The sequence below is a fragment of the Porites lutea genome, chromosome 1 (assembly GCF_958299795.1).
Source record: "Porites lutea chromosome 1, jaPorLute2.1, whole genome shotgun sequence".
Lineage (NCBI taxonomy): Eukaryota > Metazoa > Cnidaria > Anthozoa > Scleractinia > Poritidae > Porites > Porites lutea.
This window is the reverse complement of record NC_133201.1, coordinates 42,095,546-42,121,858: the sequence shown is the minus strand read 5'-3', so window position 1 is coordinate 42,121,858 and position 26,313 is coordinate 42,095,546. Positions and strand designations below refer to the sequence as shown.

At 39.4% G+C, this 26,313-nt stretch overlaps 2 protein-coding genes and 7 non-coding genes across 10 annotated transcripts in view; 1 reads left to right on the top strand and 8 right to left on the bottom strand.

Annotated features, from left to right (window-relative positions):
* LOC140951513 (protein MMS22-like) overlaps window positions 1-26,313 on the bottom strand; it is a 92,450-nt gene that overhangs the window by 58,672 nt on the left and 7,465 nt on the right. The gene's annotated exons all lie outside the window — the stretch shown is intronic.
* LOC140951469 (uncharacterized) lies at window positions 11,014-19,414 on the top strand. 2 transcript variants are annotated; one of them, XM_073400736.1, is made up of 3 exons: window positions 11,014-11,186; window positions 11,444-11,519; window positions 17,998-19,414. In XM_073400736.1, exon 3 carries the CDS (start codon window positions 18,003-18,005, stop codon window positions 19,242-19,244), a length of 1,242 nt encoding a protein of 413 aa, XP_073256837.1. In that variant the 5' UTR covers window positions 11,014-11,186; window positions 11,444-11,519; window positions 17,998-18,002; the 3' UTR covers window positions 19,245-19,414. The 2 variants fall into 2 exon arrangements, with proteins under 2 accessions (XP_073256837.1, XP_073256830.1); XM_073400729.1 differs by lacking the exon at window positions 11,444-11,519 and having other exon boundaries at window positions 11,017-11,186; window positions 17,998-19,412.
* On the bottom strand, window positions 22,236-22,356 carry LOC140924238 (U5 spliceosomal RNA). Its single transcript, XR_012164219.1, has one exon. It is a non-coding gene; the product is annotated as a U5 spliceosomal RNA (small nuclear RNA).
* Window positions 22,574-22,691, bottom strand: LOC140924298 (U5 spliceosomal RNA). The gene has a single exon (XR_012164236.1). It is a non-coding gene; the product is annotated as a U5 spliceosomal RNA (small nuclear RNA).
* LOC140924275 (U5 spliceosomal RNA) lies at window positions 22,907-23,027 on the bottom strand. The gene has a single exon (XR_012164229.1). It is a non-coding gene; the product is annotated as a U5 spliceosomal RNA (small nuclear RNA).
* Window positions 23,241-23,360, bottom strand: LOC140924337 (U5 spliceosomal RNA). Its single transcript, XR_012164248.1, has one exon. It is a non-coding gene; the product is annotated as a U5 spliceosomal RNA (small nuclear RNA).
* Window positions 24,031-24,151, bottom strand: LOC140924230 (U5 spliceosomal RNA). The gene has a single exon (XR_012164218.1). It is a non-coding gene; the product is annotated as a U5 spliceosomal RNA (small nuclear RNA).
* LOC140924252 (U5 spliceosomal RNA) lies at window positions 25,341-25,461 on the bottom strand. The gene has a single exon (XR_012164222.1). It is a non-coding gene; the product is annotated as a U5 spliceosomal RNA (small nuclear RNA).
* On the bottom strand, window positions 25,675-25,793 carry LOC140924373 (U5 spliceosomal RNA). Its single transcript, XR_012164261.1, has one exon. It is a non-coding gene; the product is annotated as a U5 spliceosomal RNA (small nuclear RNA).

The following is a 26,313-nucleotide window of genomic DNA, read 5'->3' as shown; positions in this document are numbered from 1 at the left end:
TCAGCAAACTGAAAAACACAAGATAGATAATCCCACGCTTTTTTTTCCTTCTTTTCAACTTTTGAAATGAACCAGCTAGCAAAAAGTCATTGTCACCTCCTTAAAATTACCGTAATTTTAATCAAAGCACTGTTTCTCGCGGTGTCCAAGAAATTTCGCTAATTGTTACCTATCGAAATCAAAAAATAATTCAAAATCACATCCCATATAAGCAGTCTACATTTCAGTGTCTTCGATCTCAGTGTCTGAGTTAAGGTCTGCCTTTAAACTTACTCCCGGTATGAAAACATTCCCTTTCTGAGCGAATTAAATCCCATTTCCGCAGTCCAAGAGGGCGGAAATCCGTTCTCGGGCAACCATTTCAGGACCCTTCAGAGCCCTCTTTTTTATGACACAAACTCAAAATTTAGATCTACGCTTTATGTTACACCGTAATTTTTAGGGAGTTATTATAACTCCAAAAATGGAGTAAAAATTTTAGGTACAGGATAACCCCTTTTTTGGGGTTATTTTAACTCCTAATTTAACTCCGAATTTGGGGTCATTTTTACTCCTGAAAAAGAGTTCTTTTTACTCCCACTCTGGAGTTAAAATTACTCCGAAATGGGGTTATTTGTACTCCTTACATGGGTTGTTTTTACTCTTTTTGGAGTTAATTTAACTCTGAAAGTGGAGTAAAAATTTTAGGTACAGGATAACTCCGTTTTTGGGGTTATTTTAACTCCTCAATATCTGGGGTCACTTTTACTCCTGAAAAAGAGTTCTTTAAACTCCTTTTTGGAGTTAAAGTAACTCCACGAAAAATAAGTCCACTGTAAGGAGTTAAATTAGCCCCACTAGAGGAGTTATTATAACTCCCTGAAAATTACAGTGTAGAGCAATGTTACATCCGTAAAGTTACAAACAGAGAACAAAACACATCTTCTTTACAGACATACGTTAGGCCATAAAGGTTTAAGGCACGAAAGTCTTAAGACATGAAAAAGTAAGAAAGAAAGCCAGCCAAAAAGGTTACACGTATTTTGTGGCAAGTAATTATTAGGCTGACATTTTCGATTAACAAAAAAGAGGATGGCAATATCCCTAAGAATACATCCACTTATAACTGCTCTTCTAGAATTGTTTCAAGCAGCGTGTAGCGAAAGGCGCCGGTATTCGCAGTGCAGTTAACGGAGGCCGTAACCTCGGTGCAATACCTATTTCATGAAAAAGGGGGGAGGGGGCGTGGGGGTGGTGTCAAGTATTAGTAGCTCTAAACTCTCAGGGAAGTTGCAGAGACTGGCTGTTGTGGTTTTGCAAATTCAAGGACTAAAGCTTTCGTCCAGAGACGAAACCTCTTCTTACAGACTAAGTATAAACAGAATCAGCGGAAGGAATTAAACTGGAAAAAACTCAGACGAAACCTCTTCTTACAGACTATGTTCAAACAGAATCGGCGGAAGGAATTACACTGAAAAAATTCGGATATAACAGACGCAAAACATAAAACTGGCGACCGAACGGGAATTTAAAAATTAAAAGTTTTAACGGATAATAAAAAACATGACAGTTTGTCGGCCACAAATAGCACACACAGAGTACCTTTTAGCAACTCTAAACACAGAAACAGAGAAATAGCTGTTTAAGGCACTCTCAACTAAGAAGAGAGCAGTTTCTTATCACCAAACAACACAAAACAAAAGACTCAATTCACAATGGACAACACCCAAACCAGAACAAAGTACTTTGCCGAAGAGTTGCTTGATTGGAGCCTAAACAGTGACCATTTGGTAAAAAGAAGGTTAAAGAAATACTTTCGTGTGGTATTGTTAACTACGGGGCACAAAATTAGTAGATCCTCTCCTTTTCTGTTGATGACAGATGTTCGCGTTGGTTTTTAGGCAAAAGTTACAGGGCAGTCATCAACTCGACGCGCAACTGCCTTAAAGCAAACAATGCAGAATAGAGCGGTTTTCATTTGAGTGTCGAAAAGTAATTGGTTTTGCACTTTCTACACGATGCGATTGGCTTAAAAGATTCGCGCCACCTTTTCATCCAATCAGAAGTAAAACCAAAGCCAATTGTGACGCGCTCGCACGATTTTCCCGCGCTTTGCGTCAGCCACATGTAATTACTTCGAGTTTTGATTGGTTCAATGTATTGTCTGTGTGCTATGTGATTGGCCAGAGTAATTACTTTGGTTTTGGTTTTACGACACTCAAACTAAAACCACTCTATTGTCAAGGCGACACACCAAGAGAGCTTAATGTCACGTTAATATCTCTTGACAACACTGAATAAAAGTTTACGAACCTATCATGAAACCAACTTCCGATTAATTTCAAGCGTTCAATTGGTCTAAAAATAACCTTAGTAGCTAGACTGGGCGTTTCTCTCTGCGTGCCATTATTGGGGTGCTGACGATTCAGTTTATTTTCGGCTGACTGATATCAGGCCTCCTATATATAAGTTGTTGCTCCTATACATAGTTCAACTCAGTCTCCGTCTACAACAGTGGAGGTCATATCCGTAAATATTCAGAGTTTCCTTTTCCGTGATTAATTGTTAGCTGTCTGATGAGCCCGTAATAGCCTTTATTATGTAGACACGAGTGTTTTACTGGAAAATATACCACTCGTAAAATTCATAAAAACTACATCCGTGACCCGAGTGGTTTATTTTCCATAATCTCACACGTGAGTTTATCGATGACGTAATTTCGGTAATTTTATCGACGTGTTTTTGTCTATACAATAAAAACAACATTACACGGCGGCTTGAAGATATGAATTTTATTTTCTCGTGGCAAGAACAATATTTTAATCACTCGCTGCGCTGGTTCGTAAAATATTTTTTTGCCACTCGAAAATAAAATTCATATCTTCGCGTCACCGTGTAATATCCTCTATGTAATTTCGTGGTACAAATCGCTCTGATGTTAATTTGTATTTTGATGGAAACTGTCCACGTAGGCTTTTTTCTCTGGATTCCTTAAGCTCAACGAAGCTTAAGCGCAATGAGTTCAACGAAAAAACTGTATTAAGCGGACAAATAGGCATTTCATCAGGAGCGACTGACCTTTTAATAAAGGCTTAAATCATTTGCATCAGTGATAAACTCCTAATGTGAAGTCGTTAAAATTATAAAATATCGAGCTAAACATTTATTTAAAGAAGATTATGTTTCTGTGGACGTCGTTTAAAAAATGAGGTGTTTTAAAAATGAGGTTTTTTAAACTTACTCTAAAAGTTTCCTAATAAATCTGAAAAGCTATCTAGCATTACTTTTCAAAGATACTTTGCACTGAAAAGCTATGGTATTCTTGGATCATAAAGCTAAAAAAATAACCTCTGACTTGCGCTTATCTCCACATTCCTGTATTTGGTTTGTTCGGAACTGGAAGAAGTGACCCTTTCGAATATAGGCTACAGAAAAGCATTTTCCTGTGAGCTTTTTTAATAAGCCGCAAAATTTCCGAATCGTCGAACAAAGCTTTGAAGATTGAACTTGCACAGACTTGGGGTTATCTTCACTTGCTGTGTGGTTTGTATTCACATGGAGGTAAACATCCGAGAGTAACCACTACAATAAAATGTTATCAAAACAGCTTCCCTACCCTGAATAGTATTCCTGTGACTGACAGCATTTCAGGAATATGCTACTCGTTTCCATTCCTCCTGGTATCTCCATATTATAAATTGAGTTTTACAGCTTATTGATTATACAGTGACGACTAGCCTGTTAACAAACAACCAAAGAAAGGCTGATAATCATTTTATTATAATATTTTGGTCCAGTTTTGAATCCAGAATTGCCTGATGGTTCTACCTCCTGAAATCTTGTGGTTGAGCGGTACTTTCCACTGGACCTGTTTTAATGTGTCGTTAGAGTGGTTTTCGTTTGAGTGTCGTAAAACCAAAACCAAAGTAATTACTCTGGCCAATCACATAGGACACAGACAATACATTGAACCAATCAAAACTCGAAGTAATTACATGTGGCTGACGCAAAGCGCGGGAAAATGCATGCGAGCGCGTCACAATTGGCTTTGGTTTTACTTCTGATTGGATGAAAAGGTGGCGCGAATCTTTTAAGCCAATCGCATCGTGTAGTAAGTGCAAAACCAATTACTTTTCGACACTCAAATGAAAACCGCTCTAATAGTGTTCTTAACCTTTGACTCTGTGGATGAATCGTAAAGTGTAACCATTCAAAGCGAAAGCGATTAAACAGGGCCGGAATAGGCGGCTGTCCTTTAAACTCATAAACTGGGGATTGGAACAAATCGCTAATCATGTTGCCAGGGAAAACTTCGACGGAAAATAGAGGAAAAGGTCTTATTTCTAGGAAGTTCGTTTTGATAACTTAGTGCCTAAAAAACCCGCTAGAGATTTCATAAAATGAAAATAAAGTAAGTTGTCTTTGTGGACCAGCACCATGGATTTTTTATCAAAATCGAACCAAACGTTTACTATTACAGTTATTTTATATTAAAATTTGTCATCAATTCAAATCAGTTTTTCCGCATATTACTTGTTTGCCGGCAAGGATTTGGTGATAGCTATTTCACGTTTGTCAACTGCTACAATCCTTAACCTTCCACTGTGTATAAATTGTGTGCTCCTGCCTTTCAAGTTTGCCGCATTTTGCATGGCGCGCCAAAAACCTAACTCAGTCAATATATCTTTACGTTATATGTCTTGACCTCGGAAAACCACAAAGGTACACAGCTACCTGGGATTTCATCCAAAATTACAAATTAGAAACATGTTGAGTGTGAAAAAAAAAACAGAGGTTATCACTGATTAGTGCAATAGTTCATCCTTGTTTATCTAATTGATCACACTTACAAAAAAAGAAATACAGCAATCCTTCACCACCTCTGCTTCAGGCTCCATTAGTTTGGCCGTATTTAGCTAGTAGTTTAAGTTTACTTTCTATTTGCTCCTAATTTTGTTGTAATTCCTAATGATCAGTTTACAGTAAGGTCCGATTCACTTGCAGAAATGTAATTAAGCAAGATAGATTACGGGATGAGAACGCATATGCAACAATTCTCAATACCCGTTTTGATATGATTGCACCTTTTAAGCATGCATGTAAGCTTAAAATAAAGTCATCACGTTTCCGCTAGAAAGTGTGTTTCTCTGCTATCTCCCTGTACCCAGCAAATTCCTCGCCTTCCTCGATCCAGAAGGAGATACAAGGCTCACGCAGCAAGCTATAATGCCGACAAATTGTTTCTGCCCGGGGCTGTTAACACCACATGATTTGCATTATATGTAAATCTGGATGATCTTTATCCAAAGTCACTGCCCCTTTATCGGTAAAACCCTTAAAGCCATTACCAATTACAAGATTGCAAGGACGTAATTACACTCAATACACATCTTATCATGAAGGGAGATTATAATAAAAGCAACTTTTTTCCATTAATCTATTCGCCACAAACAAAGAATTAGACATTTCACTGCACTGAAATTCGCCAGTTAAGGTCCACAAAAATTTTGGATCGGAAAAACAAATGCCAAATGTGGTCACATACGATGGTTTAAGAAGGCGTCCTGGTATTACGGTCTTGGTTTGAAATTTCTAACTCCATAAGTAACCCTCAATTAACAGCTAATCATGTGCTGGATCAATGAGCAAGACGATATATACTTTAATCGGACATCCTACCCTTAGGTTAACCTTTTAGCGTTAGCATAAACTTTTTATACCTAATAGAGGCCATAAAAGTTCACATTAAACTAAATTTCCTTTTTTTAAAATCCTAAGAAATAAATTGTAATAAGCAAAAGTTACCTAAATGTTGGTCAGCGGTTTTAACAAGTTGCACCTTGATTCACGACAACGAGACCAAATGTAAGACACCAAAACTCAAATATGCCTCACCAGAGCCAAAAAATGCAGTGCAACTATTTAAGTAAAGTATACTCCTTTCTAGCGTAAAAATTCGAACTAATTGAGAAAGACCCGATTAATTGCCTTATCCATTACGGCTAAACGTACAGATGACAAACAAATTGTAGGAAGTTATATTTATGGCACGATTAGACTATTAAAAGCAACACCCAAAACTGCTAGTGAAGTCTGGTGTATAGGGCAATATCGAGATAGGACATCCTGTCTTTTTGTTTCGTTTAGGATTAGGGTTACTGGGTCGCCCTTCTCCTCTTCTACACCTAGGCTGTCCATCCGAAATTTGCCCAGCCATACAATATCAAAAGGTTCTGTACTACGGCATAGTGCGGTATATATAAACCTTTAACCCTAAAGCCACTAAGACACTCCTGGACTGCTTTTAGCAGGTTAAAGGCAAGATACGATACGCTGTAAATGCCGGCACCTAATTACACGGTAACAGGATTACACTGTCTGCGCAGAACATGCAGCAACTATTAAACTGTTATCCTTCCACGTGTTTAATTAAAAGAAAAGGGCAGAAGTTCGGACGCCTGTTTATGACAGCCGCTCGCCCCTTCGGTAAATACTAAACCTTTTATCGCCAAAGAGAAATTTAACAAATAATACTGTTTATTTTAAGACTTGTCGAAAGACTCCAAAACACAACAAAACCCTGTATGCGCGCGCATTATAGAAATAACTGTAAGCGAAGAAGACTTAGGGAAATTTTTCGGGTTTATGTTCTCTTACTGATGCGACTTACAAATTTCAGCGAGTAGATCGAATCTAGAAACCCGATCATAGGTGTGATAATAGCAAGCCATGGAGAAATGCAGTGCTCAATAAGGTTTATAAGAACGTTTCACCTTCAGAGTTTTTTTATCAACGGACGTAAAAGCTGAAAAAAGTAGTGAGAAAACGTTAACAAAAATTATTTAAGAGCAGTTTGTGGCCTCTAACACGAGACGGGGGCTTTATACTGAAGTCTCCTTGTGGTCTCAAACACGAGGAAAAGTGTTTCATTGGACATTCAAACACGGAGAAAAAGACGAGGGTAATTTAAAGATAGGTTTAAAGCAAAAGTGCACATAACTTCCATTGCACTAGAATTTCGATCCCAAATCCAAGATTTACTCACTATAGCAGTCTGATGTGTCAGCCGTCGGGATTGGAAACGGATGACATTTCAGACTATCAAAGTATGGTGCGCCTTGTTATCTCGTCATAAATTATTAATGATGTCAGTCGTTGAGAAGGATGATATAGCGATTTAATATTTCGAGTGTCTGGCACTGAAGATGTCTGAGCTAACGAGATGGAGTTTTGTTTAACCGAAGTTATCTTCTAAAACCAATCAATTAAAGTCATAATCTTCCACAAGCTTGCCTGCGTAGCTTGCGGTTTTGCTAAGAAGAACGTCACTAGAAGGCAAACATCTGGTTTTGTTCTCAAACTTTTACCCGCCCTTGAAACCACCAATCATGAAGGTAACTGTTAGAAGAGAAGAAACGAAACTCACGTTGAGTATTTAAGGAAAGGAAGTAATCCAACCGACATAGCTGTCCTTTAAACCTTTTCTTGTTAAGGAAGATACCTAAAATTTAGGGGCAACTTTTGTCGCAAACGGTCGCGTGCGTAGATAACATTTAAAAGCTATAGAGACAGAACGGAAAACTCCAATAACACGATGGCGCCTTATTGGATAACTTTTTAAGCAACTGCTTTGATTCTTGACCAGATATCCGGCAAAAATATTTCCTTAGACAGCCAAAATCCCTTTGTGCTTATTTTCATCTCGTAAAAAAGTGCTGCTTCCTTCCTTTGTAAAGTGGAAAGTGGAAAGGCACCGAGTTTTATAAAACTGACGGAACCCGAAACAGTTTTTGGGCGTTACAAATTATCTCGTTGTTAATGAGAAGGAAATCAATGATCATTTGACCAGACCACCGGAAATCCAACACTCTCCGACAAAATCTTGGCAAAGTACTTTTCATGCACCATGTCCAATATATTAAGTCGAACTTGAAAAATTGCACGCAATCTTTAACTTATAGCACGCTATTGATATTGACCTGCTTTCGCGGGCAGCTGATCTAGTGAAAATAGAAGAGAAACATTTCGCAAAGGCAGATTTTGTGATCTGGCGAAAAAAGAACTTGTTACAAGGAAATAATTTTCGCGAAAGCCGCCAATTAAGGACAAACAGGCCATTTAGAATCGAGGCCACACCTTCTACTTGAAAATGTATAGTCATAATTTTTACATTGATATCAAACGGATTATGCACATGTTCTAAGTTAATGGCATGAATTTATACAAAAGGATCCTTGGAAGGGAAAGTAGCAAGTTATAAAATCAGCGTGATGAATTATCACTATAACTTTCTTCAAGGGTCTTAAATGTAGCCATTTATTTTGAAAACTCCAAAACAGAGAGAACTAGTAAAAATATGTACACGGATTCGTAAATTATGTTAGAGACAAGGACAGCATCCCATTCTTAACTTCGTCATATACGAAAACACCCAAGGTAACCACATTTTACATTTCCCTTTGCGGGTACTTTGAATAACATGCGTTTTACTGCATTCTACACAGTAGCCTGTGAGCAGAGGTTTTTGTCTGGCATGGCCTCGGGGGCACCCAACGTCAATTTTCGGAAAATATCTGTTCGGAAGACGAATCGAGATCTAGAATTTTCGGAGCATTTGTCAGTAAAATTTCTTGCTTGCCTGCCTCTCCTAGGATTTTCGAACATCTAAAAAATGGTATAATTGCCAATTTTTAACGGATTTTTACCCTAAAAAGGTCACCTAGAATTTTCGGGAGCCTTTTTTCTGGCTGAAATTTTCGAAAAGGTAAGTTTTGATCCCTATAATTTTCGGATCACTAGACTTTCAGCTAGGAAATCCGAACAGATGAAAAATTTGTAGGGGATAAAAATATGCCTATATCTACCGTTTAAATACTAAAATACGTTTAACAACGCTATGTTTAAGTGGTTTTGAACTACATTCTCGTTGGGTGTCCCTGTGGCCTTTAACACTTGTTTGTAAAGTCGTTCGCCGGCGTAGCTTGACAGTAGCGTAGAAACCTCTGCTTACAGGGTATCTAAAGAGCCGTGAGCCGGAAAATCTATTAAATGTACATTGCCACTGAGTTAAATGAAATCAAGAGACCTTGTGATAAAACAAATTGATTCAATGATGGATTGCACATATATGATGGCACTCTTCTGATAGCATTAACGGCTGTGCTACTTGTTACAAGTGAAACAAGGTCGAACTTTTTAAGAAACCCCTATTTTGACTGTAAACATCGATAAATATCCTATCCAGCCAGATTTGAAGTAATCAAATTTACATCAACAAACGCTTGCTTTAATCAACTATCTCTTTTGAGTAGTGACGGAGTCATGATTTGAAACTCCAGAATGTTGCAGTACCTCGAATGCTCCAAAATGGCTTCCAAAGTGACGCAAAGAATTAGACTAGTTACGGTTTTCCACTTCGAAGCGAACAGATCAACCAACGCTTTCATAAGGCATGTGCTCTGCGATATAACTCTGAAAACATCAGTAACTGTAAAACCGAGCTCAGTAGATCAGAGACCCCGATGGAGCACATAAACGAAACTATGCTGGATACGTTGCCTGGTTTGATTACTAAACAGCCTTTCGTCAAGTCATAGCTGAATCCTCCAATTAGTCAAATAGGTTCAATTCGAGCAGTCAATTAAAATAAAAAAATTGAAGACCAAAGGTTTCGTTTTAAAGTATTGGTTTTCAAATTAATAAAAAGCAGCAGTCTTTAACAACCATAACTTGGAGACATGTTTTGTAGACTCGAGAATTTCACGCAGAGACAAGAATTCTCTAGCTGTCATTACTATTTCATAAATTTGTTTCATGAGCAAAATGAATAGGATATAGATGAAATATCTTTTGCAGATACAGAAACTCGGTTAAAAAAAACTGCCTGATTGACATCAACTACAATTCGCAGGGGTGTTTTTTCCCGTGGGGAGGAAATCAGGGGAAATCAAACTTTGTAGTGAAATTAAAATTTGCTTGAAGGGACAGATGAATATAAAGCAATAAGCCCGGGGAATACTCAACGGAAAGGTTCGTGAGGCTCCCACCAGAGATTCGCCGCCTTTCGTTTTTACAAACGTAGCAACACTTCCAAAAAAATCGGGGCCCGCATAAGAAAGAATCCCCGGGGATACTCAACGGAAAGTATTTTGGAGGTTCCGCCTAGAGATTTGATCCCTTATCTTCAAATAACACATAGCAAGTTTTAAAAACATCGGGGCCATTCCACACAGAAGACATAAAGATATGTTACCTTTTTACAACAAAGAAAAATGAAGAAAAACTACCACCTATGCTGTTGGTACCAAAAGAACATTAATGTGGTGGAAAGCGTACCAAAGGTTCCACATCCCGTCCCCCTATCAATTTACCACCAGATTTCGCTAACATAATACAGGGTAATGCCCATACATTCCACTGTCCACTTTTTCCACCCAACAGAAATATTATTTTTAAGTAGTAACTGGATTTATCTTGTTATTAATGAAGCAACAGTCAAAACAGACTATTTATTTACCAAGACACATAGCTGAACTAATTTCATCTTAATGAAAACACCATATCATGCAAAGAGTCTAAAAAAATGTCTGTGTACCGATTCGAAGTATTTTACTGATCAGATTTTCCAGTGTGTTGGTGTGTGTCGTTTCAACAAAATATAATTGTTATTAACAAATTCATTATCTGACAAATACAAGCTTCTCAAGGTAGTTCTAAACGAATCGGTATGCGCGCAGGGCGATATTGGCATCAGTGTTGAATTATGAAAAACAAAAGCTTCATCGATTCCGTTACTTTGTTACAAGGAAAAGGAAGTTAAAGAGCTTTTATCCACGGATTAACCGATTTAGCGGTTTCCCCTCTCCGCCTTCATCTAGGAGACACCGTGGCACAACAAGTGCTAAAACCATCAACAAGGGCAAGTGGACAGAAGTACTAGACTTAATTTTATCATCACGCCTTGCTGTCGCGTTACAGAGATTCCTTAAACTGCCAAAAAAAATTGAGGTTGTTGTGTCAGTCGCATCCGATTGCTAAGCAATAGGTCTTAGAGGTTATCTTGAGTGAGTTATTTGACCGAGGCAGGTTTCCGCCCCTAATCAGATATATACATAGCAACTGAAGCCTGGATTGTAAAGTCTTTAAGAAGCCTCGAGGAAAAGGTTTACGACGGAGGCGAGAAAGAGTGGAAGAAAACTCGAGCTTCGGTAGGTTGCAGTTTGAGCATATGATTTCTCTACTTTGTACAGATTTGTCGAAACACCTTCAAAACAAAATTCCACGCTGTCGCGGGATAGAGTTAAAGTAAATGCTTGCATGCCCAAGTTTTTTTTAGATCAGCTTGTTTTTTTTTAATTGACGAAAAGCTATTCAGTCGTGAAAGAAGATTTGATTTTGTGGGTTAGTACTTCAGAGGATAAGCATGGTAATCATAGGAACTAAAACGCTGGTTTTACATACTTAGAAAGGTCTATTTTAAACGGGACTGCTTTAAGTCAAGAGAGAGCAGACGAAAGCTGAGGTATTTCAGGTCACACTTGGTACGTATCTTTTGCACTTCTTTTAAGCGACGGAACAAACGCTGATCCTTTGATACTCAATTACATAACTTGATCGGCACGATAAATGAAGACATAATTTTTTTACGTAGTTCAGAATGTGAGAGAAATTTCATCGGTTGCGAATAATTACGAAATTGCGATAATATTTAGAGGGAAAAGAGTCGGGCAAAAGCCTGTCTCGTAACAGCGAAATCACGTTTATTTACTGTCGTTTATAACTTCGCTAGAAGAGGCGAAGATGACAACGCCGTAACTACATTTCAAGGAATAAAAACACTCAATTAGACCGGAGACTATAATTTATGTGATACTTCTTAGTACTTTCGTAATCTTTCCCTAAAGGAACAGTTCAAGACTAAAGCATTTAAACCCTAGACAAAAATGATGTACAATCAAAATTCCTTTACAAAAGCGTCTCCGAAAAGACATGTTCTTTGCAAATCACTCATTTCAGGTATACAAATAAGCGAGAGATATTATCTTCGGTTAAACTTTCTTTCGAATATACGAAAACCCTGACCAAATGTTTTATCCAAGCAATGATTAAAGGAGTGACGAAGGACGTTTGTTTAAATAACTCATTTCCTAAGTGCGCAAAATTCATGCCGGCTTATTTCGCTATGACTCAAGAGCGCCCTAAGAACCTTACTATAACGACACGAGTCCCAAAACCACGGAGACGAATTACCTCTAAGGAGAGCACTCTTCTACGGACCGGAAATTTAAAAGGACAAGGAGAATGGCATTTTCCATCACCAAAGAAATTCTAATCAGTGGCTTTAAAAAGATAAGTCAGCTACAGCGCAAGATCCGTCGAAAGACTTAAAAGTCATCAAAAAAACCCTTTAAAAAATTTCCAACATTAGCACTAAAAGAACTGCTAGATAAATTTGACTTGAATAGTCGAGAAATTAAAAGGTTGAAATAACCTGGCAAGTGTCGCAGAGAAGACATGTAGAAACTATTCAGCCAATTTAAAGTTAAAACCACCATTTCCTCCGTTGAGTTATCGACACGATGAGAAAGAACTGCTTTACAGAATTTATGAGATAAGGCCCAGCACATTTTACGATCCACGTAGACTTAAACTTTGGAATCAATGTATGTTGTTACGTTATGCCTGTATAAGTAGCGCCATTTGACTAGCGACCGTCATGATAGCAGATGCGGTTTGTTCTGATGTAAAATTTTCGGGCTTTAATTGTAGTTTCGGGCAATAAGAAAATTCTGTAATTAAATAGAAACTAGGCGGTTTCGTATAGGCATATTCTGGCAAAAGAAATAGATTTATAAAATAGCTCGCTAAGGAATTTAACACATGTAACACATCTGTCTTCACATTCTTATTCCGCATCACGATCAATCGAAAGCAACATGAAATGCAATCCTTAGAGTCAAAAGGAGTCAAGCTCCAAACCACTGAAGTCTTGACCCTGCTTTGCGCTATGTAACAATCTCTCTCTATCCTAATTGCGCATTAAGATCAATTCAACGCGATCTTTTTTTTAACTGTAACAGAAACCTCCAGAAAAAAAACCCTTCAAGATGGCCTCAGAAACCAATACACTGTCGTGGTTCAGATATATCCTTGGTTTAAATTTTATCATCATATTGTTCTCGGGTAAGGTAAGGTATGATAATAAGTTTAAAACAATGGAGATATATTTAAACCAAGGATAAAATTTAACCACAACGCTATGTATATGAATCATTGTTTCTTAACAAAGGGCTCTTGTTATGAAACAATACTTGTGATTTATTTTAAGAACTAACTCGTTCTCCACGTCTTTCCTCGCCCTTCGTTTGTGCTGCAATTTTTTCGGACACTCAGAGTTTTCTGGAGGCTACATATTTCCGGTTAGGATTAGGGTTACAGTTGGATTTTACACGAAATTACATCGGTCGGGATTGTTTTAGCGTTATCAAAACAGTAGAAGTTTCAAGAACTGCAAGTAAAGTCCAAACAAGAAATGTTTTGTTTAGATAACAGATTAATCACACTGCGAGGAAACCAAAATTTTGCCAGCCATGGGGTACAAAAAAACTCAGAAGATAATTCCACTTAAAGCACTAGTGGCCATTAATTATTGATTTTATCTCGTGTCGAAATCCTGAGTCTTTTACACTGATTTCCGTTGCTGTTTCGAAGTGTTTCTTTCGCATAGTTGTTCAGAACCTGAAGGAACAAGAAAATGCAGAATTCAACCATAAAGTTTTTCAAAGAAAGCAAGCGTCTGCTTGACGAAATATTGGCTGAATATACTAAAATTCTCCGAGCTGTAGAGTCAGCGGCCAGTGTCGCTTCTTTAGTTGAAAAACTGTGATCTGCTGAACCACCAGGATCCTGGCTAGTTTATCTTAAAAATGAGAAACGGGGAATCGGGGAATGGGACTAGACCATTGAGAACGGGGTCCAAATATTTTTAAGTAGGAATCTTTAACATCGAGAGAATCCTTAAAATCGAGAATCTTTAAAACGGGAAATCTTTCAACTCTTCGTCCCTTTTCAAAGATAAACCCGCACTTTTGTTTTATGCGATGTCACTTGCAAGTCTGCTTTGATAACTTCACCCTTTCACTACCAGACCACATTAGGGCAAGATTATTTCTCACAGCAATCAAATTTTTAAATCTGTGGACCAAATCCTACGCTGTTACCATTTAAATGAAACCTCTTCAGCAGTACTTTCCATGGTACTACTGTATTTATTTAGTATGTAGTTCTAACTTTTGAATCCTATGGTGTCACCATTCAAATGAAACCTCTTCAGCAGTACTTTCACATGGTACTATTTATTTAGGATGTAGTTCTAACTTTTAAGTCTGTGGATGGATTCCTGTGGTGTTACCTTTCAAACGAAACCTCTTCAGCAGTACTTTCACGTGGTACTATTTATTTAGTATGTAGTTGTAACTTTTAAGTATGTGGATACAATCCAATGGTGTTACTATTCTAATGAAACCTCTTCAACAGTACTTTCACATCACTGGTGCTATTTATTGAGTATGTAGTTCTAACTCTTGAGTCTGGGGACGAAATCCTACGGTGTGACTATTCAAATGAAACCTCTTCAGCAGTACTTTCACTTGATACTATTTATTTAGTATGTAGTTCTAACTTTTGAGTCTGTGGATGAAATCCAATGGTGTTACCATTCAAATGAAACCTCTTCAGCAGTACTTTCACTTAGCACTATTTGTTTAGTGTAGTTCTACCTTTTAGTCTGTGGATGAAATCCTCGGATGATACCATCCAAGTTACACCTCTTGAGAAAAACTTGCACAAGACACTGTTTATTTCTTATGATTTTGCTTAAAAACATTTGATGATATATGTGTCTGTAATTTCTTTTTTTCTTTTTTGCCCACTCTTAGTACTGAAAAGGTTCAGAGGGCTCAACTACACTTAAGTTATATCTTATTTGAACTTTACTTTTGAGCTATAACTTCAAAGAGACTGAGAGGCATGCACGGCAGACAACTTAGCAGGGTGATAGTACAAATTTGTAAGTTGTTACGTTCTCAAAAACTCCAGGAGGGCATTTGCCGTTTCTTTACACGGTTTACTAGCAAAAACTTAGCGAAATAATAAATAAGGAGTTACATTGTGCCTTTCAGCATAAAATGATCAAAGGCGCATTACAACTAAATTCTGAAAACCTTGAAAAATTAATTTAAAAATTAAAAGCTAATTTAAAAGATACGTTTTGATTAGTATAAGGACTTCAATTCAGTAAGGTAAGTGGCACGCGATGAACAGTACCACTCGTAAGCGAGCCCAATGTGTTGTCATGATCATGTGTTTTTTCCGCGAACAAACCATTCTATTAAAGAAAAAAGGTGAAAATCTAGGAAAGCTAGAAAAATAACACCTTTTCAACTTGTACGTTTTGATTTTGCAATGCAGATCACGTGGTGTTACTGTAGATAACTTCTTTTTTTTTTCAAATTCCAGTCGTTAGAAGAATTTCATTTTTGATCGAATGGGTTCTTAGCGAAAACTTTCGAAAAAAATGACTATCACATTTTTTAATTGACCAGTCCGGCTAGCCGGCTCTGACTTTTGCGGGCAAGTACCCTTAGGGCGAAATAAAATGCTATGTATGATATCTCTTTTTTTTTACTTGCCTATTTATAACTCATACTTTTCCCCAGTAAGGAATTAGAGCCGAAAAAGCATATGTGAAAAATTAGGTTTCTGAACTTTTTTTATCAGATTTTGCAACTCCAATTTTAGCGCAACTGGGCTTGTGTGGTCTTTACATGATATCCGTCAACGCCCAGCTTTCAAGCCAATATAGCAGCATACAGGTCAAGAGACTTCATTTTCACAAAAAAGGCCTTTTCTGTTAGCTATGATACCAAAAATAGATCGCGTGCCAGTCTGCTTTTATTTATATCCATGGACTGTCTAGATGATATATAAAAGGGCTTGTCACTATTCCTTGCGTCTTATGTCTTTGGAGACGCGGTGATCTACATCAACTGGCGCAGTTTAGAATTGAGATCTCAAGTTTCTGTGAACGCAGGGCGCAACCGGCATTGATAGGTAAGAGAGACAATGATGTACCGACATTCCTGATATTAGACTCCCAGCAGTCTCTTTTTTTTTTTCAAAGTTACTTCACGCGCAACCCGGCCCATACACGCGGGCCGCGATAAACGAAGGCGTTGGTAATCGCGCTGGCTGGGATGAGAACTAGGCGGATTTTAAAAAGCGAACTACAAGCAGTCTATTATGACATCAACTGAGTACCTACAAAAAATTACGTGTGTTTGATATGTCTATGTCTTATCCATATCGCCATGTTGGTTCCTTGGAAATAATAAAACTGTGTTCCCTATTGTGTACATCTAAGCAGGTCCATGAATTGGTGCGGTCGATATTAGGGACCTTACGATCCGACAACAGCGACGCAAATGAAAACGTCGCTGAAGAACAGACTTTGCGTCCTTTGAAATTTTACCGCCCTTATGTCAAGTCACCCAGTCACTTTGAAAGAAGGGAAGTTAGGTTGGAAATGAAGAGAGGGGATCGCGTCCCAGCTCAGAGAGAGATAGCAAAATTTATCGCCTTGCCGTTCCAGTTCTCAAGGCAACTCAAATTTGGTCATTTCAAGTCGTGGTTGTGCAGGGACAGCAAACTAATGTACAATAAAAGCCTGATGCAGGTGTAAAGTTGTTGTTTTGCTCACAAAAAAATTATTGAGTTTTAGACGTTCCCGTTGCCGTTGCCGTCGTAGTTTCGCAAGGTCCCTATTGTACATGGGATAGCCCTGAAACAGATACGTATGCTGAAAAGTTTCTTTCGCTCAGCAATGCTTGCTCAGTAAGCTCGGAATAACGAAAATAATTGTCCTTAACTTCCGCCACAGAAAGCCTCCTAGATAATTACCAAAATTACTCGCTCAGGAGGATAGGTACCTATCATACACGTCGACAATGCAAAGATCTTGTTTCTCCTCTTCGCCACGACGCGTTCTATCATCATTAAGTTACAACAACAATTAGAAAACTCTAAGGACACTTAATGATTGCTAGCAAGTTAAAATTAGTGGCAAAATTTTCTTTTAAGGAATTAATCCGACACAGGGAAGTCTTGACCAAGGATGAAAACGATGGAAATAGATACCACCATGTAAAAGTTCAAAGCCTACGCTTTCAAGTTCTTAAAGCGGCCACCATCTTTCTCAAAAGGTGGTTCTCTCCAAAAACAACTGTAAAGAGGGGCGAAGACAACGTAGCTCCAAAATCTAGCGCTCAGTTGTCCGTTAGTAGAGACCTTTAGATTCGAAGACGAGGACGACTACGGGTACGAGATTTGACTTGAAGTTTTTTCGCGTCTTCTCAAAATATAGACTTCCCAGAAAGCTTCATTTTACCATTTTTCACTAGAAAAGTTAGCACTGTTATCTTTAGTGGAGGTTACGCGCTCTCCCGATCGCAAAATGATAAAACTTATAACATTTGATATCTTGTTTTCGCCACCACGAGATTCGCACAAAAACTCGTAGTAGAATGACGACGTTTTCCCGCCAAAATTACGCTGTTTCGCGCGCGCGCACTACTTAGTATTGAGAAAATCTCGTAGTCGTACTTGTCCTAGAATCTAAAGGTCTCTATCTTGTTTCGGAAGTAAAGAACGTTGAGTCTCCTATGGTGAGTTATTTTTATATCTTTGGAGGGCGTTCTCGCCGACGACAGCTTCTTGAGACAAGTTCGATTGTAACTACGTATCGTGTTTAACTTCTGGCTTTTTACTAACCTGAACGTCTGACATTAACCACTAGAACGTGAAGTTTTACAACTTATCAAGAGCTTAGCCGTTGTTGTCGTTCGAACTCTCAAAAAGGAAAGAACTTTGAAAATGTTTCCATCAATTGCCACCATAATGAAAGACGAAAACCGACGTAAATGTGCAATAACAAACTAAAATTTTCCTTTGCCTTTCTTTTAGAAAACATGGCTGGGGCAGGAATTGCCTTGATGATCGTCTCTGTTGTTTCTAAAATATACACGGACACTGGTGGCCCAGGTCTAACAATCTATAGACCACAATGTCCCCCCGGATTCTGCACTCTCGGAGATTACTCCCAGGAGGGAGACATCAACAAACCGAATCATGGAGTCATGATTTGTGTTCTAATGCAAAGTGACTCGAACTTAGTTGTACCAGCAAAAGGATTTACCCAAGTATGGAGCAGTGAAGGTCCCGGTAGCGGACGTGGCTTCACGGGTGATAACGACGATGAGTCGTCCTGTTTTGAGGGGTCTTATGGCAGTGAAAGCTCCGCTTCGGGAGACGGTGACGTACTTGCCTTCTGGGAACCCAAAGTTCCAAGCCGGGAGTACGTTGCTTTAGGTCATGTGGCAACGACCAACTATCAGCCACCTTCGGAAAGTCACGTGTGTGTGGTACACAAATCTGTAGCATCGCCAGGCATTCCGGGCAAGCGCTTGTGGGTTGAAGAGTCCCGTATGGCGAGCATCTGGACTTTAGCCGCCAGCTATCACTACTTGAACATCGGATTATTCCTGAGCAGCGACTCCAGAACAGCACCTCGACTCAACCAGTTCTGGTCACTGTCTCTCGACGTGATTCCGCCTCCTCTCAACGCCTCCTTGACATTTAAAAAGCTGACAAGGAATAGCCTAGACCTTATCTACCAGGGTCAAGAATGCACTGATTCCAAGCGCCTCCGAGTGTATCGCCCTCAAGCCCCCGTCGGTTATTCCACTCTAGGTCACTACGCAGAACAAGATGGCCGAACGACAGAAAACACGAACTTATTGGCAGTCAAGGAAACAGGCGGGAAAGGCTTACTCAGACACCCTGTGACGTACCAAGAGCTATGGCGATTAAAAGCAAAATACAACGATACGGAGGCAGTAATATGGCGACCAGTGCCACCGCCGGGTTTCTTCTGCCTTGGTCACGTGTTGGGTCTCGGTACTGGACCGCCATCCACTAAGGCCATTGTGTGCCTTCACTGGAGTGTCGTGGGGCGTGGTTGGCCTGTACTCAGTCAGCGTGTCTGGTGGGACAAGTGCTCATACAACAGACATTCCACCATCTGGAGGGTTACGGGATTGGATGAATGCCTCAGCGCCGGAACTTTCGTGTTTAACCGTGGGCTGCACATCCCGCACTGGGAGGAACTATTGTTTCATTGCTTTTACCTCAGAGAGGTGAAGGTCAAATAGAGAGATCAAACAAAAAGGGACGTTTACATTGTAATAATTTTACTAAGGTCGGTTCGTTACCGCTATGCCGCACAGATACAAAAGAACTACGAAAATTAATTATATGAGGCTTTCCCATAGCGTCTAAAATAAAAGTTTGCAATCAAGCACAAACTGTGCTGCAAGCTAAAGTCGTCCCTACATATAAAACCAGGTGTCATCGGGAGGGGGGGGGGGGGGAGACCACAAGGGTCCACTCTCCATTACTGGATGTCAGGAAATCTAAGTAAGTTTACATATGATCGCGTTCAGATCCACTCGTTCGTGGAATGATTGTAATTAAAGATTTAGTGTGTTTTAGTTTTTACCAACTGGAAACTGACTAGAAAAGTAACTGAACGGGCATTGTAAAAATAAAATTTAATCTAACAGATCCAACACGTCATAACGACATGAAGCTAATTTTTTTTCACAAGCAGGACTTCCCAGTTCCTGACCAGGTGGGCTTCAGGTCACTTTTCCTGATAAGAATGTCCATTAAACACTCTACTCTTGATAGTAAAAGAGTAAATTCCCCCCCAAAAAATCCAAATTTCTTTTAGTAGAATCCTAAGAAATAAACAATATTTTGCAAAAGTTCTACCAATGCGGTTTCACTTGAACGGTAACATCGTAGGATTACGTCCACAGGTGAAAATGTTATGGTATGTCTAATACTATGCCAGATAGCCGGCACAAAAACCATGTCAGGTAGGGCTTTTGTTCACACTTATGAACGATGATAATTTCGAAGCGGTTTCTGTAACAGAGCCAAGCTGGGCCGCATCGATCTTGATAGGTTTCTGAACGACTCCTCGTGACAGTGTGAACAGGCGTTCCCGCTAGGCCGGAGTATTTTTCATGATGACATAATACAATATCTGATATAGTGTACACAAAGGCTTAAGCTATGTTCCTCCCCCGAAGGGGGGGGGGGGGGGTACTCCCTTATATAAGCTATATAGGTATGTGCCGTCCCATCGGGTAGGGTTTTTGCGCCGTTTTGGTCTAAAAACGGGAATACACTCTGCCCATTTTGGTCTGGAATCGGGTATGGTTTTTGAGGGAACTACGGGATTGTATGAACGTATTTTTCGTTTGTATGCGAAGTCGAAATAGAAGTTTGCGCTCTAATCTAAGTTACGATAACACAATTTTTGCCTAAGGGCGAGGTCTGAAAAACGGGCGCGGAAAATTAAAATTTTCGGTCTGAAATATGGTCAGGATTTGGAGAACCGGGCGGCATACCCCACTAAGAATTCCCAGGAGTATCCCCCCGCGGGGTTCACAATCTACCGGATAGCTCTTGCGCCGGCACGGAAACCATACCGAATACGGCTTCTGTTCACACATAAGAACGGTGATTTTGGCGCGTTTTCTGTAACAAAGCGAAGCTGCCCCGCAACGATCTCTAAAGTGGAGAGTCACAGATAAGATAGGTGTTCATACTATACTGGATAGTTTTTCGTGTCATAACCACAGGTAACCCAGGCTCGGTCACGGAGCGAATCTTGTAAAATTACAGTGTTTGTATGGGGTAAAGCTACGATCCCTGAGTTTGCAGAGGAAATACTGGATAAAAGTCAATGGAATTACTCTGCAGTTAGCGATTTTTGTCCGTAATGCTCACACGAAGTTTCGTGAAAACTGCTCAAATTCTCCATCCATACAATAAAACTACACAAGGTAGGTCGCAAGAGATGACATCTCAGCCACCATCGCTTACTTTCCAACACAATTTTTTTTTCACGAAATTCGAACTCCAACGGCAAATAAACACGCTAAGCTCGTAGAAATAGGACTGACCCAGATACCAATGACGCTTAAGCAGTTAGCGAAACGAATCCAGCAGACTTTGTGAAACTATCGCTGAGTCTAGCTGCGTTACCTGTGACATAACTTGGTCTAAGAGTTTTAGGGTTAAGCTTACATTATCCTCAACATGACCTTCACAAGTTTGATGTCGTTACTACTTAGTTGAGTTAATAAAACAAAGAAATTACAGACGTAGCTCAAGAGTGATACATCTTGAACCCTATATCCGACTGTCTGTAGATTTCTAACTAAATAAACACGAGTATCGAATTTCGAACAGAGGTCGGCTCTAATCGAGAAAATCCGTTCCATTTTTGATTCTTAGACCCCGAATTTAATTAACGTACAGAGATGATAATTAAGTTTGAGGTAAAACAATTCGCTTAATTGCAAAACACGTCATCTTGGTGGTGAAAGTCGTTAAGATGGTGAAATCAAAACTCTGTAGCGACAATAGATCGCTGTTCTAGCGCTGATGAAGGTTTTGAAAAAATCAGGCGTCTTAGCGTTACTGACACGTTCCTTCATCCGTGATATAAAAAAAAATCTCGCTACTGAAGGGACAGTGATCCAGAAACGTCTTTATCTTTTTAGACCATAAAACTTCTATCTTTAGACAGCTACAATAAAAGTTCGGAGCCAGAATAAGCAAAGTATTTCCGCATCCAATGAGAGGAAAGCCAAGCCGATCAAAATTGAAGTGACGTAAAAAAACTCACATAAGAACCTAGACGAAAAAAGTGTAGGCATACTTGTGCTCACTTCCACGTGCTCGAAAGTGTATGCAAATTTTGCGTTCAAAAGTTATGGTTGTCCCATTGGCAATAATTATCATTACAAAGAATGCAAGCTTTTGACCAGCGAACCGTAAACGAACAAAGCAACGAAATTAACATAAGCTATGTATTGGCCCAATGAGCACATGACTCACTTACACGCTGAGCGATTAATTCTATCTCTATTCTACTTAAACTTTCTTACCATACGAGTAGAGTAGAAGCCGTACATAGCCAAGTAATTTGTCTTTTATGATAATATTCAATTGTTCCTTTCTTACTTAACTTCCATTTTACTTTTTTCATTTGTCACTGTTTTGGTACTGAAATCGTCATGTCGAAGACAAGGTCAACAAAGTTGTTGTTGTTCTTATTTGATAGGAGCCCCGCCACAAGGCAGGGCGACAAAAAATTAGTCTATAGACTCATTCAACTGTTCTCCTCCACGGAAATCTTTAGTAAAAGGCGAAAGATTTATGCGTGTTGAAGGAAAACCAGAGTTACTGTTACGTAGGATTCAGACAAATAATAATCCACTTGCTGCTTTCTGCCATGTGGTGTATCGCCAGTACTATCATAAGTGCAAACCTGTCATTGCGCACGCGTATTGTACCGCTGGTTAAAACATTAATTACATTTACTCGTCTTGGTACTAGCGCATTGACCATTAATTAAGCTTCCTGAAGCACTAAACAATTAACTTTTCTTTTTAGTTAGGGGGCCCGCCACAAGGCGAGGCAGCAAAAATTAGTCTATAGACTCATTCAACTGTTCTCCTCCACGGAAATCTTTAGTAAAAGGCGAAAGATTTATGCGTGTTGAAGGAAAACCAGAGTTACTGTTATGTAGGATTCAGGCAAATCATAAACCACTTGCTGCTTTCTGCCATGTGGTGTATAGCCAGTACTATCATAAGTGCAAAACTGTCATTGCGCACGCGTATTGTACCGCTGGTTAAAACATTAATTACATTTACTCGTCTTGGTACTAGCGCATTGACCATTAATTAAGCTTCCTGAAGCACTATACAATTATTTTTTCTTTTTAGTTAGGGGCCCCGCCACATTGCGAGGCAACAAAAAATTAGTCTATAGACTCATTCAACTGTTCTCCTCCACGGAAATCTTTAGTAAAAGGCGAAAGATTTATGCGTGTTGAAGGAAAACCAGAGTTACTGTTTCGTAGGATTCAGACAAATAATAATCCACTTGCTGCTTTCTGCCATGTGGTGTATCGCCAGTACTATCATAAGTGCAAAAACTGTCATTGCGCACGCGTATCGTACCGCTAGTTAAAACATTTATTGCATTTACTTGTTTTTGTAGTAGCGCATTGACCGTTAAGCTTTCTGAGGCACTAAACAATTAACTTCTCTCTTTAGTTAGGGGCCCCGCCACAAGGCGAGGCAACAAAAAATCAGTCTATAGACTCATTGAGTTATCCTCCTCCACGGAAATCTTTAGTAAAAGGCGAAAGATTTATGCGTAATAAAGGAAAAGCAGAGATACCCTAAGAGGAATTACAAGAAACAATAATTCCACTTGCGGCTTTCTTTCATGTGGTTAACCGCTGGTGTTGTCATAAGCGCTATATTGATATTACGTACACGTATTGCACTGTCTGTCGAAACATGAATTAAGTTTGCTCCTTTATGTAACGGTGCACTAAGCATCATTGTAGCTTACTAGAATTCCTTAACGAGGACCTTCTCTCCTTGGTTAGGAGACCCGCTACAAAGCAGGGAAACAGAAAACGTGGTCTACAGATTCATTGAGCTATTCTCCTACACGGAAAAAAACAAGGCAAACGATTAACGCGAGATGAAGGAAAACCAGAGTTGCTCTAAACATGGAATCAGGAAAACAATTATCCCACTTGCGACTTTATCCCATGTGGTTTATCGCCGGTATTAGAGAGCTTTAGATCCCAGTTTACCGCGAACCTCTAACCGCGGTTGCGGTTACCCGTTTGCGGTTCGACGTTCAAACATAATTCGATTTAGATTGGCGGTGGATTCGGATCTAAAACTCTCTATTGTCATAAGTCCAAAACTGCCATTACGCACGCGTATTGCACTTTTGATTAAAACACTGATTATGTCTACTCTTTTCTATACTTGCGCACTGGCCATTAAGCTTCTTAAAAGTCTATACAATTACCTTCTCTCTTTGGTTAGGAGCCCCGCCTCAAGGCAGGGCAACAAAAAATTAGTCTATAGACTCATTGAGATGTTCTCCTCCACGGAAATCTTTAGTAAAAGGCGAAAGATTTATGCGTGTTGAAGGAAAACCAGAGTTACCCTGGAACTGGAATCAGAAAAAACAATAATTCCACTTGCGCCTTTCTTACATGTGGTTTACCGCCGGTATTGTCGTCATCTTTAATTCATCAGCGCTATACTTCAATTGCGCATGCGTAATGTACGGTTTGTTTAACATTGATTACGCTTATTTCTTAGTTTCGGTTAAACCGCTTGACGGAAAATTCTGTCTTTTTTACATCTCAGAACTTCTCGGGCATCCCATTTCGAGAAAATAATAGTCAAAATTGGTAACAAATAAAACACCACTTCGGTTAAAGGAGAGTAAAGTTGAATTTTTCTGATTGAAATAGTGAGACATGTTTCCTAATATTTGTCACTTTTCACAGCACCTTGTACTTGCTTTCTGTTTTTAATTTTTTTTTTTTGATGCCCGTACACAGCATTGAGAAGCTTGCATTGATACTGTGTTCAAAGTAACCAAAAGTAGGTTCATCATATTTTCTGGTATTTTAACGGAAGAAGAGCTAAGCCCGCAAAACGTCTGAGAATTTGGAACTTTGTATCGCGATTTTTGTTTGTAAATACTGAACTCTAGACAACCTGCATACCACTCAGTTGATGACAAAGTTAGTTTTAGGATGCAAAATCCCGAAAAAAAATTTTTTTTGCTCTGCGTGGTAAGAATTTTGGTTTCCTGCCTCGTAATTTTTTTTTCCCATCCACTCTGAGTCTAATCTCTGTCCCGCCAATATGATTCTTTTTCTCCCTGTAGCCTATATATCGCCCAATTAGCTAATTTCATTATAACTGACTATCGCCTCGGTTCCTGAAAGGCCAATTAGCGCTAATCCAGGATTTACGTCTAATCCACGACTTTGTTGTTCCCTGCTAGGCGAGGTATTTCCACGTCACGCCCGGCGAGAAAAAAGACTACGTCCCCGCAAATAGACTCTTCTCACGGCGAGAGAAAAGGACAGAGACCTTCTTTCTCTCTCTCTCCATTCCTTCCACTCATTTTTCTCTCACAGTTAGAGACTCGCAAGTAAGGAATGTTTCCTTTACTTTTAAGCGGAGGCAGCGTGGCAGACTGTCCCGAGTTCGCGTGGCTCTTCCACTACTAGCTGGATTTATTCTTTGGTCGCGTCCCGAATTTTCGTACTAGCGCATTGACCATTAATTAAGCTTCCTGAAACACTAAACAATTAACTTTTCTTTTTAGTTAGGGGCCCCGCCACAATGCGAGGCAACAAAAAATTAGTCTATAGACTCATTCAACTGTTCTCCTCCACGGAAATCTTTAGTAAAAGGCGAAAGATTTATGCGTGTTGAAGGAAAACCAGAGTTACTGTTATGTAGGATTCAGACAAATAATAATCCACTTGCTGCTTTCTGCCATGTGGTGTATCGCCAGTACTATCATAAGTGCAAAAACTGTCATTGCGCACGCGTATCGTACCGCTAGTTAAAACATTTATTACATTTACTCGTTTTTGTAGTAGCGCATTGACCGTTAAGCTTTCTGAGGCACTAAACAATTAACTTCTCTCTTTAGTTAGGGGCCCCGCCACAAGGCGAGGCAACAAAAAATCAGTCTATACACTTATTGAGTTATCCTCCTCCACGGAAATCTTTAGTAAAAGGCGACAGATTTATGCGTAATGAAGGAAAACAAGAGATACCCTAAGAGGAATTACAAGAACAATAAATTCCACTTGCGGCTTTCTTTCATGTGGTTTATCGCTGGTGTTGTCATAAGCGCTATATTGATATTGCGTACACGTATTGCACTGTCTGTCGAAACATGAATTAAGTTTTCTCCTTTATGTAACGGTGTACTAAGCATCATTGTAGCTTACTAGAATTCCTTAACGAGGACCTTCTCTCCTTGGTTAGGAGACCCGCTACAAAGCAGGGAAACAGAAAACGTGGTCTATAGATTCATTGAGCTATTCTCCTACACGAAAAAAAAAAGGCAAACGATTAACGCGAGATGAAGGAAAACCAGAGTTGCTCTAAACATGGAATCAGGTAAACAATTATCCCACTTGCGACTTTATCCCATGTGGTTTATCGCCGGTATTAGAGAGCTTTAGATCCCAGTTTACCGCGAACCTCTAACCGCGGTTGCGGTTACCCGTTTGCGGTTCGACGTTCAAACATAATTCGATTTAGATTGGCGGTGGATTCGGATCTAAAA

Coding starts and splice junctions, on each gene's coding strand:
- LOC140951469 (XM_073400736.1), top strand. CDS start 18,003: ATGGCTGGGGCAGGAATTGCCTTGATGATCGTCTCTGTTGTTTCTAAA.